The 15,710-nt window shown below is 37.1% G+C and overlaps 1 protein-coding gene and 1 non-coding gene across 5 annotated transcripts in view; one reads left to right on the plus strand and one right to left on the minus strand.

The window, feature by feature from the left end:
* The window catches only part of ARHGEF7 (Rho guanine nucleotide exchange factor 7), a 113,557-nt gene extending 102,850 nt beyond the window's left edge, over positions 1-10,707 (plus strand). For all 4 annotated transcript variants that reach the window (XM_088538510.1, XM_088538517.1, XM_088538524.1 and 1 more), the window contains 3 exons: positions 6,729-6,828; positions 7,536-7,590; positions 10,324-10,707. In XM_088538510.1, the coding sequence (XP_088394636.1) occupies positions 6,729-6,828; positions 7,536-7,590; positions 10,324-10,446 (278 nt within the window). In that variant the 3' untranslated portion in view covers positions 10,447-10,707. The remainder of the gene's footprint in view (positions 1-6,728; positions 6,829-7,535; positions 7,591-10,323) is intronic.
* Positions 10,708-14,930: 4,223 nt separating this feature from the next.
* Positions 14,931-15,037, minus strand: LOC148595926 (U6 spliceosomal RNA). The gene has a single exon (XR_015914251.1). It is a non-coding gene; the product is annotated as a U6 spliceosomal RNA (small nuclear RNA).
* Positions 15,038-15,710: the final 673 nt, after the last annotated feature.

Here is a 15,710-nt window from a genome sequence, read left to right on the forward strand (position 1 = left end):
TGTTCAAAAGTTTACAAATAATTAATACTTTTCTGCAGTTAACATAAGCAGAAAGTTAATAATTGCTAGACACGAATGATTCCAGAAGGTTATTGGCATGGAGGAAGCTATTTCCAAGTAGTTCATGTCTGTAGATTGATATTCAGTCTTGCATTGTTTGATCACCTGTTTTATCCTCTCTCACTGTTGTTTGTATTTGCAAATTTGACTAACAGAAGCAGCAATGGTTACTGAAGAGAATTTTCAGGGGTATGCAAGGAGAAAAAAAAAAAAAAAAGAAAAAAAAGAAAAAGGTCATCTATTAATTTAATGACCAGGAACTTACATGTGTTTAGTTTTGTTTGAGCTGGAGGAGTCTTGGTTAGAGAGATGAAATAAGTATGTGTGCCCCATACCATTCCACAGTGCATCTGTAAGCCACTTTGCTTTTCCTTTGAGTCAAGAGTATTTGTTTTTAATTATATGAAAAGTATGGATTGCTTTTTTCCCATTTCTTAAGCTGTGGTGTTCTAGTTAACTAATCTGTTCTGCATTGCATAAATGGTAGTTCTTTCATGTCTGTTATATGTTATATAGTGTAAATATGAGTTTGAAATACAGTTGCTGCACTTGAACTTTCCTTATCACACAGAATGTTTTGTTATCCAGATCTGAAGATTTTATTGACTTTCTATGCACCAAAGCTTTGACAGTTTACCACCATTAATTATTGTAGCATTTGAGTCACATAATTACCATAATTATGATCTTTCATATTAACATTGCTGCACAGTTAAAATCATTTGCTATCTTCAGTGTTACAGGCCATTAGCTATTGTGAACTGATCAGTATTAATGCAACACGCTTAAAAAAATGCAAACGTGGAGATGGTGGTATTCAGTCCAAAGGTTCAGTGTTTCTATTTTTGTGGAACTTGAGTCCTGGTAACAATAGTACCTTATGTTTATGCAATTCTGTAAAATACATGTGTACAGTTAATACTGGAAGGATGGAGAATCTGAATTAGAAGGTAGGTTCAAGCCATTGTCAACCCCTCTTCACATGGCTTATCCAGTGTTTCCATAAAATTAGTACTTGCCATAAATTGAAACCAGTCTATATTAATTGGGTGTTTTGCATAACCTTGCCAAAACACAGTAATGTGTGTATATAGTGGCGTAAGACATAGAAGAAAATGATATTTATTGTGCACTTCATTTGTGAACGGGAGAAGCCATCTTTAGTAGGTGACTGCCTTTTGGAACTACAAAATGGATGTATATCTGAATGTTGCATTGTACTGTACAGTATGCATATTGTTTGTGGTTGCATATATTAATTCAGTGTTTTGTTTTATATACAAAGGACATCTGTTATGTACAGTTGAAATAAATTTTGCATTTGCTAGACTGTGACTTTAATATTTAATTATTGTATAGGGGGAAAAGGATGGCAGAACTTGGAACTTAACAATTAACTCCCTCTTCTCCCCTTGCCTCCTTTCTCTCTCTTCTCTCCAGAACAAGCATATTCTGAGGCAAAAGTGGGGATTTTTTTGTTTTGTTTTGTTGACCTAATGTTTAATTTAATGTTTTGTGTTACATTAATGTGTCCTATGTAATTAACAACTGCAGGAAATTCCACCTGAACTGTGTATCCTTATGTATTTTCCCCCCCTGTGGAAACTCCCATGTTTTTCTGCTTTTGTTGACTCTGATTTTAACAAATTTTAATTTTTTAACTGATTTTATTGCTTTTTTATTGTTTGTACTGGAGTGTGCTCAGTATAAGCACAGGCTGAATAACTGGAATAATTTAAAAACCAATTTCTGTAAGCCCTGTTACCAGAGATGGTTTATGTTTCTACACCCTTATATATTTTTAAGATTTAATACTATAACATATTGGTCTTTAAAACAACAGTTATTCTAAGTGCTTCTACTAAAAGCTGCTTAAATTTGAGAGAATTTAAATAAAATAATGGACTAATATAAATATTAAAATGTTTGCATCAGAATATATATCTTCAAGGAGCAGACAGCAGATATAATCTCCTAGTACAATATCTTTCTACTTTTTACAAAGACTTTTTGCTAGAACTGTAGCAACTCTAGTTTTAGCCCTACAGCCAGGTTGCATGTTTTTGTACTGGTTGATGAAATACAGGAAACTTTGTGGGGCAACTCTCTCTAAGTGTCGTCTTAGAAATCTCCCACTTTTTCAGGTGTTTTGCATGTCTTTCAGAGTATTTATTGTGTTCTTAAATGGCCAAAACTTGCATATTGAGTTATGTGTTGATTCTAGTCCATTTCAATGATCAAAACATTTTGCTGTAAACTGTACAAATCCGTCATCTTAGTTATGTGGGGTTCTTTCATACTGATGCATCTCTACTAGTTTAAAAAAAAAAAAAGGAAATCATAAAATATTCATGTCGAAACCTCTTTGCTACTTCCAAGAGTTTGTGAAGTGTATGAAATTTATAGTGGGGACTTAAGTTTGGCCCTATCGTTTGTTACTTGCATGAGATACTGAAGAGCGCCCTCTTGGCTTTGGCAGATCTGTAGCATGAATGATTTTTTTATTACTTTAAGTGCTTCGTCTAGAGTTTGGAAGCACTCATTTTAGGATTCTTCATTTTGGGAATTCACTAAAGCTTCATTGAGAAAAAGCAGTGTTGTGGCAGGTCTGGTCATCCATTTCAACAACTTGAATTTGACTAATGGAAGGAGAAACTCTGTGTTTAAAATTATGAGTAATTCTTACTTTTTGTTCAATATTTGCTTCCACAGGAAAATGCCATGTCTTGTGTGCACCAGTGGCTAATCAGGCATTTAAGTAGTTGTGTGTGCATGAGTTTGACTTTCAGTAGCAAGTCAGACTTCCGTCTTTGAAAGTCAAGTGAATAAGTATGAAGAGTTCCTTAACTTGACTAGAATCTCTTCCTCAGCTGATAGAAAGCTAAATTGTATATTTACAAATCCTATTTTTAAGTTTTGACCTTTATTATGCCTTGTTTCTCTCTTTGGCTCTCCCAGTGCAAAAAAAAAAAAAAAAAAAAAAAAAAAAGTGATACTTAGAAGGTATTTAGTGGAGCCATTACTTACGGTATCAAATTATGCCACAAGTTTTGGACATTAACCACCATATAGGGGTATAGTTATATGGGCAAATTTAAGAGCTGACCTTCTGTTACTCAAGTTAGGAACCTGCCAGTCACAGGAGAAAGGCAAATCTCATTTCCACTGATGGAAGTATCTCGGTTGGGCATTATGGAAAGGCCACCTGGAGGATTCCCGTTCCTGGAGGACTGAGGGCCGCTGCACAAAGCGGCTGGGGCGAGCCCTCACCTCCACGTTCCCGCCACTTCATACCCTATGAACCTTACTTTATTTATTAAAATGTCTCTTGTCCCGCTCAAAGGGAAATTAAAGTAAAAAACAAAGTAAATAAGCTGGGATCACGCAGTTACACTTGCCACCAGACATCACTGGGAACCTCTGTGGAGTTCGGTCTGCGCTCTTGCCTCTGTCCGATTGGTGTTAAGGCTGCACTCCAGGCCCAGGGGGAGAGGGCTCTCCTTGCCCTCTCCTTCCCTTTCCCTCCTTCCCTCCTCCTCTCTCCCACCCCCGTCTCTCCATCTCCCTCCCTCCCTCTCTCCTTCCATCCTTAGTTTAAACTAGAGCTTTTGGTTGCACTGTCTGAAAGTAGTGCAGGGCTGGGGTTGTTACAAGTCAGTGTAAGTATGGTCTTTTTGCATGTCTGAGTCAGAATGAGGCTGAGGATGTCTGTGGGAAATTCAGCCCAGAACTTGCAAATTTAGGATGGAGGAAGGGTGGCTATGGCAGCCTGAAATAAGTTTTGATTCTTCTGTGCTGCTTCGTGAAACTGGAATACATCTTGGAGAGGTGCTTGGGGGTAACCTAAGTTATCGCAACCTCCTGGAGTTACTTAATGCAACTCTGTATGTAATATCCACTGCTCTAATGTAATGCATGTATAATATAGCACATATAACCCCTTTCTTCCTATCCTAAAGATGTAGCTTGTAAAAGTTTTCTGCAGAGGAATAGTTACATAGAAAACAGGGAACCTGACAGAGGCACAAGGTGCAATTTAGGGAATATTACTTAGTGCCAGTAATGAAGTGACACCTTTTAAAAATTTAATTTAGATGCACATTTGCAAGTAAATGCATTTAAAAAAAAAAAAAAAGGCTTTTGGCTTATGTGGCGTGCAAAACCAAGACAATGAAATACTGTAGTTTTGCTCTTAGAATTTGGCATAGGGAGTCTGATATTATTGTGTAAATATTCATTTTATGACAGTTTTGTTGCAGGATAGATGCATGCTTATACCTTTTGATACTTTGAGGTTAAAAAAGATAAAGAAAAAATGCAATTTTTTTTCAGTATGAAGATGAAAAATAAAAGCAGAGAGGGTTCTGTGATATGAATAAAAAAAGTTACAGTATAATTAAGGGTATCAGAACGATGAAAAATGAAAGCCAGCTTAAAACTTGTGGTATCTGAATTCCATGTCAGTTAATACGTTGTGCTACAAAAAGATCACTGTTGACAGCAACAGTTTCCATCACGTAAGTGTGTATGTGCGTAGTAGCTGTCCTTATTTGTAAGTTGGTGGAAATTCTTGTTTTAAGGCACTGTACCTCCTGTGTCTCAGTAGTGTGCAGTGTGTTCTGTGCCGTGCGGTCTGCAAGCAGGTGCTGATGCGTGTGCTCTGTCCTACACGCATGCCCGTGTCTAACTGTACAGCTGTGATTGTTTTATTTGTTTTTGTTTTGAGCTGTCTCCTCCATGCTATTTCTACCTTTCAAAGGACCCATGTTACTCTGACCAGGCAAAGACAACTGAATGGAGCTCCATATGGAAGTCACCATAATGTGCTGCTCCCTTTGGCTGAAGGGAATCCTGGGGGAGAAACACAGTTCTCCTCGTTGGCTCAATTCCTTCCTCCCTCAGCATGTGCTGCACTGAGGTGCTCAGAACTGATATTTTGGGACTCAAAATTTAGTGATCCAGTAGCAGCAGGTGTCAGCTCACTTTGTGAAAAAACATTGAGCTCAAGGTTTTGTGTTTTGTCTTGAGCTAGTAAAGCACAGCAGTAACCAGTTACCTGAAATAGGTGGGAGAAAATATTGCAGTTAACAGTTGATAACACAAACAGAAAAATGCTCTTGAGCCCCCAATAGAGCTTCATTTTTTTCAGATCATCCTTCCCTAAGACGTTTGTAGAAGTTTTGGGCTTTTTTTTTGTTTGTTTGTTTTGAAGTTAGCCCATTAAAGATTTACCCACTGAGATCAAGAATTTACAGCTCTCAAGGATGAGTCTCTGTTCTCAGGTGTTGTTACCCCATCAAATCTGACTACTTAAAAAAAAAAAAAAAAGCTTCAAAACTTTCTTCCATTAAAAGATATTTGACCTTGTTTACTAAAATAATGTGACTACCTTAACACCTACTGCTGAGCTATATTCTTTTGTTCTTCTACAAGCTCATGTCCAGAACTCAACACTGCAGTTTTTAGTGTGAGTTGATATTTTCATTGAGCTCGATTGCCTTAATTTTGTGTGTGTTTATGAACAATAAAACCGCTGTTACTGCAAAGCAGATGTTAGCAAGAACTAAGTAATTTTTCCTAATGGGCACTCACTCTGTAGTACACAATTACCAGTTCAAACTGTCCTTGAAATTAAGCTAATCCTTGTTAGTCAAAATTGGTTACAGTGAATTGGTAAGCAAGTGCATATTGATTGTTAATATTGGTTTAGATATGTTAGTTAAGGCATTAAAGTTCTTTCATATTTATCTGCTCTGAATCCTGAACAAATTCCTAGATGTTTGTTTATTTACAGATGTATACAAAAATATTTATTATTGAAAAAATGCTAGTAATTTGTTGCAGCTTAATTAAATAATCTTTCTAGAATATATACATTTTGGATGGACATATCTCTGTGCATAGTTTTTTCTGATTAGAAACATGTTTTTAGAAACTGGATTATTTTGATGTTAAAAATGTAAGATTTGAGAAAAAAGATGTTCTGAAGATATTACACAATGTTTTGAGTTTTGTCATCAAACCATTTTAGCTGTTTTAAAGTTATGTATTGAATATGAACTCTGTTTCATTTGGTAGCAGTTTATTATGGGCCTAAAGGACTGTGTTTATGTGTATATATGTCTATGCACATACATGCACAATTGTGGTGTTTATGCTTTTCTTTCTGGGAAAATGATTTTTTTCCTCCTTCCATCCTTGCATCATTTGATATCTCTTTTCTGCTCTTCACTGATAATTTGCTTTAGAATGGAATTATTTCTTTGTTGTGTATCAATGTGAGATCAAAATCTGCCCTTGAGACTTAAATTGCTGTTAGTTAAACACATCATTCATTCTCTGTTGCAGCTATGATAAATTTGAGTAGATGTACTGCATGCTATAGTGTACTGTTCCTTGAACTAGCTGTAACATCCCTAGCGATAACACAGAGGGCTTCTGTCACCAAAAGGATAGGAATGAGTCAGACAATTTTTTTGTTTTAGTTGTAGGGTTGTGGATTCAAATATTAAAAAAAAAATATGTTGGTAACTGTGTGTGTGGAGGGGAGAACAAAATGGAAATACTGTGGCCATGTAGGTGTATCATACAATATATGAAATGATAATCTTTAAAATGTTCCCACATCACTTGCAAGTTGCTCATTTTGTAATTTATTTTTAAAACAGGTTCCCGTAAAGAATCAGCTCCGCAAGTCCTGCTTCCAGAAGAAGAGAAAATTATTGTAGAAGAAACTAAAAGTAATGGTCAGACTGTTATAGAAGAGAAGTAAGAATTTTTTTAGTGACTGATAGATTAAAACAGACTTTGCACTCCTTTTTCTTCTTCCACCTCTTGCTGTAGTAGTTGCACTAAGGGTGTGGGGAGGTTATGTCACTAGTGGAGGAGTTTGGAGTTTGCTGCCCGGCCTTGCACCGCGCTGGGCCTTCATTTAGATACCTGCAGTCTGGCTCTCCTGTATGTACCACTGCATTTCTTTCTTCCGCAGTAAGAATTGATGTGTCTCCTTTGTAATTGGCTTTTCTGAGTGCTGTAGAATTTTGGTAACAAATTGGTATCATCTTTCCCTTTTGTGTGGGCTATCAAGTTTGGGGATATTTTTTATTTGTTTTTTGTTTTTTGGGTGCTTTTTTTCTTTTTTAGTAAGAGGTACATTGAAAGTGAAAAACAATTCTGTTGCAAAAACAGTGCACAGAAGGGACTTGTACTGGTTTCCATATTACGTTTCTGTAGCAGAATTCTGTTTCAAGTGTTTCAAGTCTGCTTTTGTTTGCGAGTTCTGTCCTGTCATAGAAGCTAGTGAAAGGTCCTTGTGTAACGACGTAAGTCGGGATAAGAGATGATTAACACAAGTTTGTGAAAACACCTGTTAGCTACTTTTTGTTTCTAATGCTTTTCCTATATCAATTTAATAATAGATTTACGTATGTTTTCTGAAAACTCTTATAACAGATATTCTTTTCTTCTTATCTTAGAAGTCTTGTTGACACAGTATATGCATTAAAGGATGAAGTACAGGAATTAAGACAGGTTGGTAACTTGCTATATTTATATCAGAGAATGGAAGGATGGAAAGCTCAGTATAAAAACAAATACATATTTTTAAATGATATGGTTTGGCAGGGATGAATTTACATCTTGAGCTAAACTCAAGCCCTGAGATTTGCTTTAAAAGTAAGACTTGCCAGTTTGACAAAAGGTGCTCTGTTCTCTTGTTGCCATGTGTCCTTAGACCTGTGAGAAGTGTGTTAAATATCCCGAGGTGATTTACTAAGCTCCATTTCATTTATTTTTGAATGTTACAACTTGTGAACTGTTGAATGTTGCTATATTGGCAGCAAAATAAATGTGTAGAGATTGCGGAATACTATTTGATCTTAGGGTATATAATTTTGGTAGAGGTAAATCTGTTTAGACTTTTTTATTATTATTTTTAACACTCCTTCAGTAATCTGAGCATCTCTTGCAACTCTCATTTCAGAAGACGAACAAGTCGTTTTCACTGCTCACCATGTGGCTTTTTTTTTAAATGAGAACTATAACTTAGCTTCGGTGGCTAATGTGTGGCTTGAGGGAATTGCATAAGCTCTCACCTGCCTAGCTTGTATGGAAGAGGCAACTGGTGTGTTAAGCGTGTTTTAAGTATACATTCTTGAGGTGTTTAAAAATACCTCTTCTTGTTAGGACATACCGTGTTTAAACCTCATTTGATTTTTTGTTTGTTTGTTTGTTTGTTTTTTGGGTAGTTTCAGCTCATAAAGCCTGTGTATCCCAGCTTTGATGTGAAACTTGATGTCATCTTTAAAAATACAGTTCATTTAATGTGGGACATTCTGTGATAACCTGTGAGCCTTTCTGTGGCCTACTGCTTCAGTATACAGGATAAAAGTGCTTCTGGAGGTCTGTGCATGACCCTAAAAAAGTTCCCTTTTCCTAGACTTCAAGTTACAGCTCTCTTTCCTTGTTCCTCTCCAAACAGACAACCTCCTGAGAGTCTTATAACTTTCAAAACCCAAGAGGCATTAAAGCCTGACTTCATTTTCTTGTGTATTTGGGATCACAGAATCACAGAATGGTTAAGGTTGGAAGGGACCTCTAGAGATCACCTAGTCCAACCCCCTTGCTCCAGCAGGGACACCTAGAGCACATGGCACAGGGTGGCATCCAGGCGGGTTTGGAAGATCTCCAGAGAAGGAGACTCCACAACCTCTCTGGGCAGCCTGTTCCAGGGCTCTGTTACCCTCATAGTAAGGAATTTTTTCTCAAATTCAGACAGAACTTCTTGTGCTTCAATTTGTGGTTGTTGTCTCTTTTCCTTTTGCTGGCCACCACTGAAAATAGCCTGGCCCCGTCCTCTTGACATCCTCCGTAAGATATTTATACACATGGATAAGATCCCTTCTCAGTTTTCTCTAGGCTAAACGGGCACAGATCTCTGAGCCCTCTTCTAATATATGAGAGAGGCTCCAGTCCCTTGGTCATCGCTGTAGATGCAGAACATCTTAGCTTAGAAGCATTTACTGGTCCTTTGCTGCCACTTCTTGAAATGGCAGAGGGAATCTCCAAGATGGGAATGTCCCACACGACCCAAAGCTTCATGGATGAAAGTCCATCCAGGAGTACGTGATAGCGGGTGTCAATCCCAGACCACCAGTTTGTGACCGTTAACTACAAAAAGCAGGTCGCTTAGCAGCTTCCATCAGTTATTTATCAGTTATTCTTCCACAGACATTACAGTGTAATAGTATGATTCTGAAAGGGGCAAAGGAGGGAACAGAAGGAAAAGTAAAGGACTGCAGATCTACAAGAAGATATTTTAATTTATCAGTTTTCCAACAGACTTGGGGAGATAATGAAGGAGGCTGGCGTGGATCCCTTTCAGTTTCTAGAAATTTATGGAAATGAAAGCTGATTAGGAGTTCAGCTGGGATCCCTGGATTATAGACCTGTGTTTTCAACACCAGGAAACCCTTGATCATGGAGTCTTAATGAGAAGTTGAGACAACAATTATGTTGCTCTCCCACTTGTTCCAGCATCACCATGGTCTCTAATGGAATAAACAATGTAAGAGTTGCTGTGTTTCAGTCAGTAGTATTGATGCAACACTAATAATGTCATTTTGGTGCGCAGTGCAGAATATTGAGACCTGACACATTCATTAATACGTGTGTATAGGGATGGCGTTTCTTTAAATTCAGACTCTTCTCTGCTGTTGGTGGTTGTTTGGCTGGCTTAAGACTTGGTCACAAAGTATTTCAGAGAACATAAATGAAAATGTCAAGATGTTCCTTGGAGTTATTTACTTTCCTAATTAAGCAAGTTAATTCACATTATGTTTAAGATGCTTTTCTGAGATTGTGAAAATAGTTATAATAACAGGAGGCTGTTACAGGGCTGTATTTACTACTATTAGTGTTCTGTTTTCTTCGTGTTAACACCAAATATACTGTTCATTGATCAGCTTTGAGTAGAAGAATTGAAAATTATTGATCATCTGCTACTTGCACTTGCATTGTAAAGCGCACCTCAGGAAATACTTGTGTTTCCATTTGGTAGTTTTGTTTCATTGGGTCAAGTATTGTGTGTGACTTGTGGTATTTTAGTAGAAGGTAGAAGAGCTGCTTTGCTTTTGAACAGCTGGTAACAGTCTTACTGAGAAGAGCCTCCCGGATTTGTGGCGATTGGTGTATGTTGGGTTGAAAGAGATCTGTTAGTTGTTGTAAAAAAAAAAATATACTAATATTCCTGTCTCTGTTAAACAGGATAACAAAAAGATGAAAAAATCACTGGAAGAAGAACAAAGAGCTCGCAAGGACTTGGAGAAGCTTGTTAGAAAAGTTCTAAAGAACATGAATGACCCATCTTGGGATGAAACCAACTTATAACTATTTTTTTTTCTTTCTATTGAAAGACCAGTTATAAAACTGAGAAAACTGAGCGGGGAAGCCTTCTGACATTAGTCAGTGTTGCATCAAGAGCACTACAAAACAGGATTTAACTGGATCTAGTGTTTTTTGTTTTGTTTTGTTTTTTTTCTTGCTCTGAACATATAGAAACAGTCAAGCCATTCACTGAAGCAATCTGTACTTAAGTGTGGAGACCATGGATCCTGAACTCTACTAAACTTAATTTGTTTGCATCTAAATTACCTCATTTTGCAGAAAGTGCAGCACCTGACTAAAAAAAGTCCATGTTTTTCAGTGGCTTTTTAATTAAATATATATTTTTTTCTTGTAAATATCTGTAATTTTGAATGCGTATGTGATTGATGTATCAGGGCAATACTTTTTTTTTCCCCTCCTGTTATTATAATGGTTGCAAGTATTAGAAATGATGGCAGTAGTCTCTCAGAGTTCTTTGGAAGGTCAGAGTTCTTTGTCGATAATTATGAATTTGTTCCAAATTACCCATTTGTCACGCAAGCAAATTTAAGATGTTTTTCCTGTTGACCACTGTATTTAAATTTGCTTATTTATGCTTGTGCATACATTTTAAAACAGTTTACAGTTCTTTAAAAACAGTATTAAATCAAATTGCAGATGATGTTTGTCAACACTAGCTATAATTTTTAACAAAACAAATGCCCGTGATTAACATCTATTACATCTATTTACACTTATTTGGTGGACTAATTTGCTGTGCTTTGGCCACCGAAAGACTTTGGTCACTGAAAGATGTATTGCCTGCTTTTTAATGACTGTGATTTTTAGGTGTTTATGTACTACATTTTCTATTGTTGGGCTTAAAGATACAGCTGGCTGATAATTTAATGGATCATAAGTTTGTTAAAGCAAAAAGATCAATTGAATCTTTTTTTTTTGTGAATAAATTGTTACTATTTATTTTTTATGGTCACAACCATTAAATTCTAGCTAACCTTTGTGTGTAAGGTAAGGCACATGGGCTAGGCCAAACTCCATTCAGAGCTCTCTCTCTATACCACTATTTTTATTTAGACTTTCCAGACTGTGGAAACAGTCAGTCATTCCTTTCCCTTCTTGTTTTCTCAGTATATTACTGGTTTCCATCCCACTAGAATTTAAACAGAAACAAATGTGGAATTAAAGTTTTGTTCATCATATTGAAATTTCATAACCTTTGACAGATATGACAATACATACAATGAATACCAATGAAAACCTTTATTCCTTAGTCTGGTAGGTGTAATTACTGCAATCCTTTCCTGTATTTAAAATAGGAGATGCCACGTTAACTGCAAATGTTGAACCTCATTTGGAGCACTTACCATACCAAGTTCCTTAAAGCTTATTGTAAAGGTGTCATTGATTTCAGCAGACTCTGTGTCAGGCCCCAACAGTCCTGTTCTCTGGGCCCATTTTCTCCAGTTAACATCCAAAAGTGCAAATATAGCTGAGATCAAGTCGTACCTTCGGTAGTCCTGATTTTCTGATGTTCTTTAACTGGTGTTAAATTTAATGCTTGAACTTGAGCAAATGTTTGTAAAATTGGCAGAGTTGTAAGATGATAACCGTTTCAGTCTACATCTGATGAAAAATGTATGTTTAAATCAAGGATTACATATTTGAAAAGTAATTCTGTGGGAACAAATGCTTAATAATATGAAGGGACAATTATCTGATTTCAAAAAACTAAATATATCTGTAGGTATTTTAAATTTGTGTTCCTACAATATAAAATGTTTATCTTTAATTTTAGAAGAGCAGTTTGTAAGAAAAAAATGAAAATGTCTTCTATAGCTCAGTTCCATATATTCAAAACCTTTAAGTTAATGACAACTGATTAAAAAAAAGTGTTTCTGTTGTTTGCAGCTGCAGAAAAATGTGAACTGACAAATATAATTATCTTCATATTTAGAAAACACACTTGCTAAAAGCTAAGTGATACTAAACACTGCAAATTCATTGCATATTCATTGCATATGCTAACATGTTTTTGCTTTCTATATTTCAGTGTTAATTTTAATTTTCCGTTGAACATATACAAAAGGACATTCCAGAGGAAGAAGTACAAACATTAAGTTTCGCCGTATTTAGCAAATTTTAACTCAGGAAAATTTTAACTTCCATCATTACATGATTTTATTTTACATTATATTGTAAAGACTAGCATTGCTGTGTAAAATTTGCTGACACTACATACCTGTGATCTTACTTCTGACAGTACCCTTATACTGATGTCTGGTGAACATGCCTTAAACATTGGGATTCAGCAGTTGTTAAATACAACCAGGACTTAGGGACTGATTTTGGTCAAGGTGAATTGGAATGATGAAGCTTTTTTACCATAAAAAAGGAAAAAAAAAAAAATAGTACTGTGTGTAGCTTTTGTCCTTAGCTCTAGAGCAGAGTGCGAGATTCAGGCTTTTGGGAACCAAGGAATATCTGAACTTTTTTCTTTTAAAATTTGTTATACTGTATATAGATTGTAAATTGCACCATGTGACCTTCTGAATTGTTGGGAACTTTATATAAGCATGGATAAATGGGGCACTGTTTATTTAACCTATTAAAGGGTTATTTCTTTGCTCTCATCGTTTAGGGGTGAGGAGATGAAGCCATTTCTTATCCTGTAGATGTGAAGCACTTTCAGTTCTAAACTGTCCAAAATGTAGCATAACATTTCTCTGTACTTACCGATGTATGCTTGTTTGTCTCACCATGTCATGACATCTTAAAGATTAAACAACTGATCGCCTTTGTATAAATCTTCTTAATGCCAATCATTTAGGGAATACTAGGGTATCTGTTTACAGTGACTGTGGAGAACTCGTTTAGTTTAGATGTCACAATAATATCCTGATATGGACTACTAAAGTGTTTATGCTACATTGTTGTAATTAAACCATGATTTTTTCCCCTTATGCAATGAAGTGTTACATTTCATATAATGTGTGGATTATAAGAATAAGAAGGAAAATGTGGTGATTTTTCTGCCTTTCATACAAATAATCTTTTCTGTTTAATAGTTAATGAACTGTTTTGAAAGGGCCTTTTCATGGTCTTTTATAATAACAGATCAATACTTAGAAAGGGACAGGAAGTAGGATCTTAACTGTTTTGCATTTAGAAATTTTTACTGCAAAGTCTTTGGCAACCTTAACCTGCTGGGACGTTGCAAGGGATGCAGGAGATCAAAGATGGAAGCTGATGAAAGGGAGAAAAACAAGAACAAAACACTAGAAAATCAAATCTCTGCATAAATAAAGTCTCATGCAGGATCTGTCCGAATAAAGCAGAGTGGTGGTAAGAGTGCGTCCTAGGGACATCACTCGCACTTGCCAATGTGGGGATGGTGGAAACTTCAGTGTAGCTACAACTAAGGGAAAGTGCAGAGAATCACCTGTTTGATAAGATGGCTTCAGCCTTTGCACAGGTATTTGAAGGGGTAAATAACCGAGCCTTAGGTGTGTTAGAATAATTGCAGTTCACTTTATCAGTGTCCTATGGTTGAAAATAGCAAAGGACTTTATGTGTAATGTTTGTAATATTTTGTCAGACGTCTTTTATTTTCTAGTTTTTCTTTTGTTTCATTATTGAAACACATACACATTTTGAAGCCCTTTTTTTGTTTTTGATATTAAACGTGTTTTAAGGTTCACTTTCTCTTTCCTTCCCCCCTCCACCCCACACACTTCCAGGAGTGAGTTGGTTCATAGAATGATTGAGGTTGGAAGGTTGATCTCTAGATTGATCTCTAGAGATCATCTAGTCCAACCCCCCTGCTCCAGCAGGGACACCCAGAGCCCGGGGCACAGGGTGGCATCCAGGTGGGTTTGGAAGATCTCCAGGGGAGGAGACTCCACAGCCTCTCTGGGCAGCCTGTTCCAGGGCTCTGTCACCTTCACAGGGAAGTTGTTCTTCCTCACATGGAGATGGAACTTCCTGTGTTTCAACTTGTACCCATTACCCCTTGTCCTATCACTGGCCACCACTAAGAAGAGTTGGGCCCCATCCTCCCTACGTTCTCCCATCAGGTATTTGTATATGCTGATAAGATCACTTCTCAATTTTCTCTCCTCCAGACTAAACAGGCCCAGCTTGCTTAGTCTTTCCTCACACCATAAATGCTCCAGTCCCTTAATCATCTTCGTGGCTCTACACTGGACCCTCTCTAGAAGCTCAATGTCTTCCTTGTTCTGGGGAGCCCAGAACTGCACCCAATACTCCAGGTGCGTCCTCACCAGAGCTGAGCAGAGGGGCAGGATCCCCTCCCTCGACCTGCTGGCAACGCTCCTCCTGCTGCAGGCCAGGATCCCACTGGCCCTCTTGGCCACAAGGGCACATTGCTGCCTCATGGTTAACTTGTCATCGACCGGGACTCACAAATTGCTCTCTGCGGAGCTGCTTTCCAGCAGGTCCATCCCTAATCTGTCCTGGTGCCTGTTGTAAAAAATACAGAATGTTTCACTAATTTGTGTGTCATCCTTGCACAGGAACCATGCTAATCCTCTCTGTATCATTTCAATTTTTGTATATGTGCTGCCGAAGCAAGCACATGGTTAGTTGAGCTATTCACCCTGTCACATTTATATATAACATATCTACCATCATTGCTGTATATAGCACTGCATGCCTGAGATGAAGTACTCTGCTGGCAAGGTTGGGATATAGAGTAGGAATCGAAAGGGCTAGGAAGATAGATGTTTGCTGTGGAAGATGTGAGAGAGACTAAGCTGTTCTGCTGGAATGGAAAACACAGAAGATTTTTCCCTCATCTTCTATTCTGATTGGTTTTTGACTACTTGTTCTTCTTAAGTAACCATTAGTTTTTGATCAGAATTTCTCTCCAAATCATAATTTGTGTTCCAACAGGTAAGCAAAAGTTCATGTTTAATTTATTCTTGATTCTGAAAGACATTATTGCCCTTTCGTTAATACTAGTAGTTTGTCTTCTAAAATCGTTGTCAGATTTTTGTCATGTACCTGCCCAGAAACATAGGGAATATTTTGTGAGGGGATAATATGTTTTTATAGATGGAAGAAAATATGTGGTCTATCAGTGAAGGGTTTATGGTATTTCTGGGGAGGTGGAGGAAGAGCAGAGGGAAAATTTGTAGATCAGAGATGTGGCAGGTGTGTGGGGAGAGCTACCAAAGTGCTTTGAGACTTGCAGTGAAAAGCACATGATTGGCCGCGCTTTGGTGTAATTTGGGCTAGAGTTAAGGAAG

The sequence above is a fragment of the Tinamus guttatus genome, unplaced genomic scaffold (genome assembly GCF_059628265.1).
Source record: "Tinamus guttatus ecotype Peru unplaced genomic scaffold, ASM5962826v1 Tinamus_guttatus_pri_ptg000047l, whole genome shotgun sequence".
NCBI lineage: Eukaryota > Metazoa > Chordata > Aves > Tinamiformes > Tinamidae > Tinamus > Tinamus guttatus.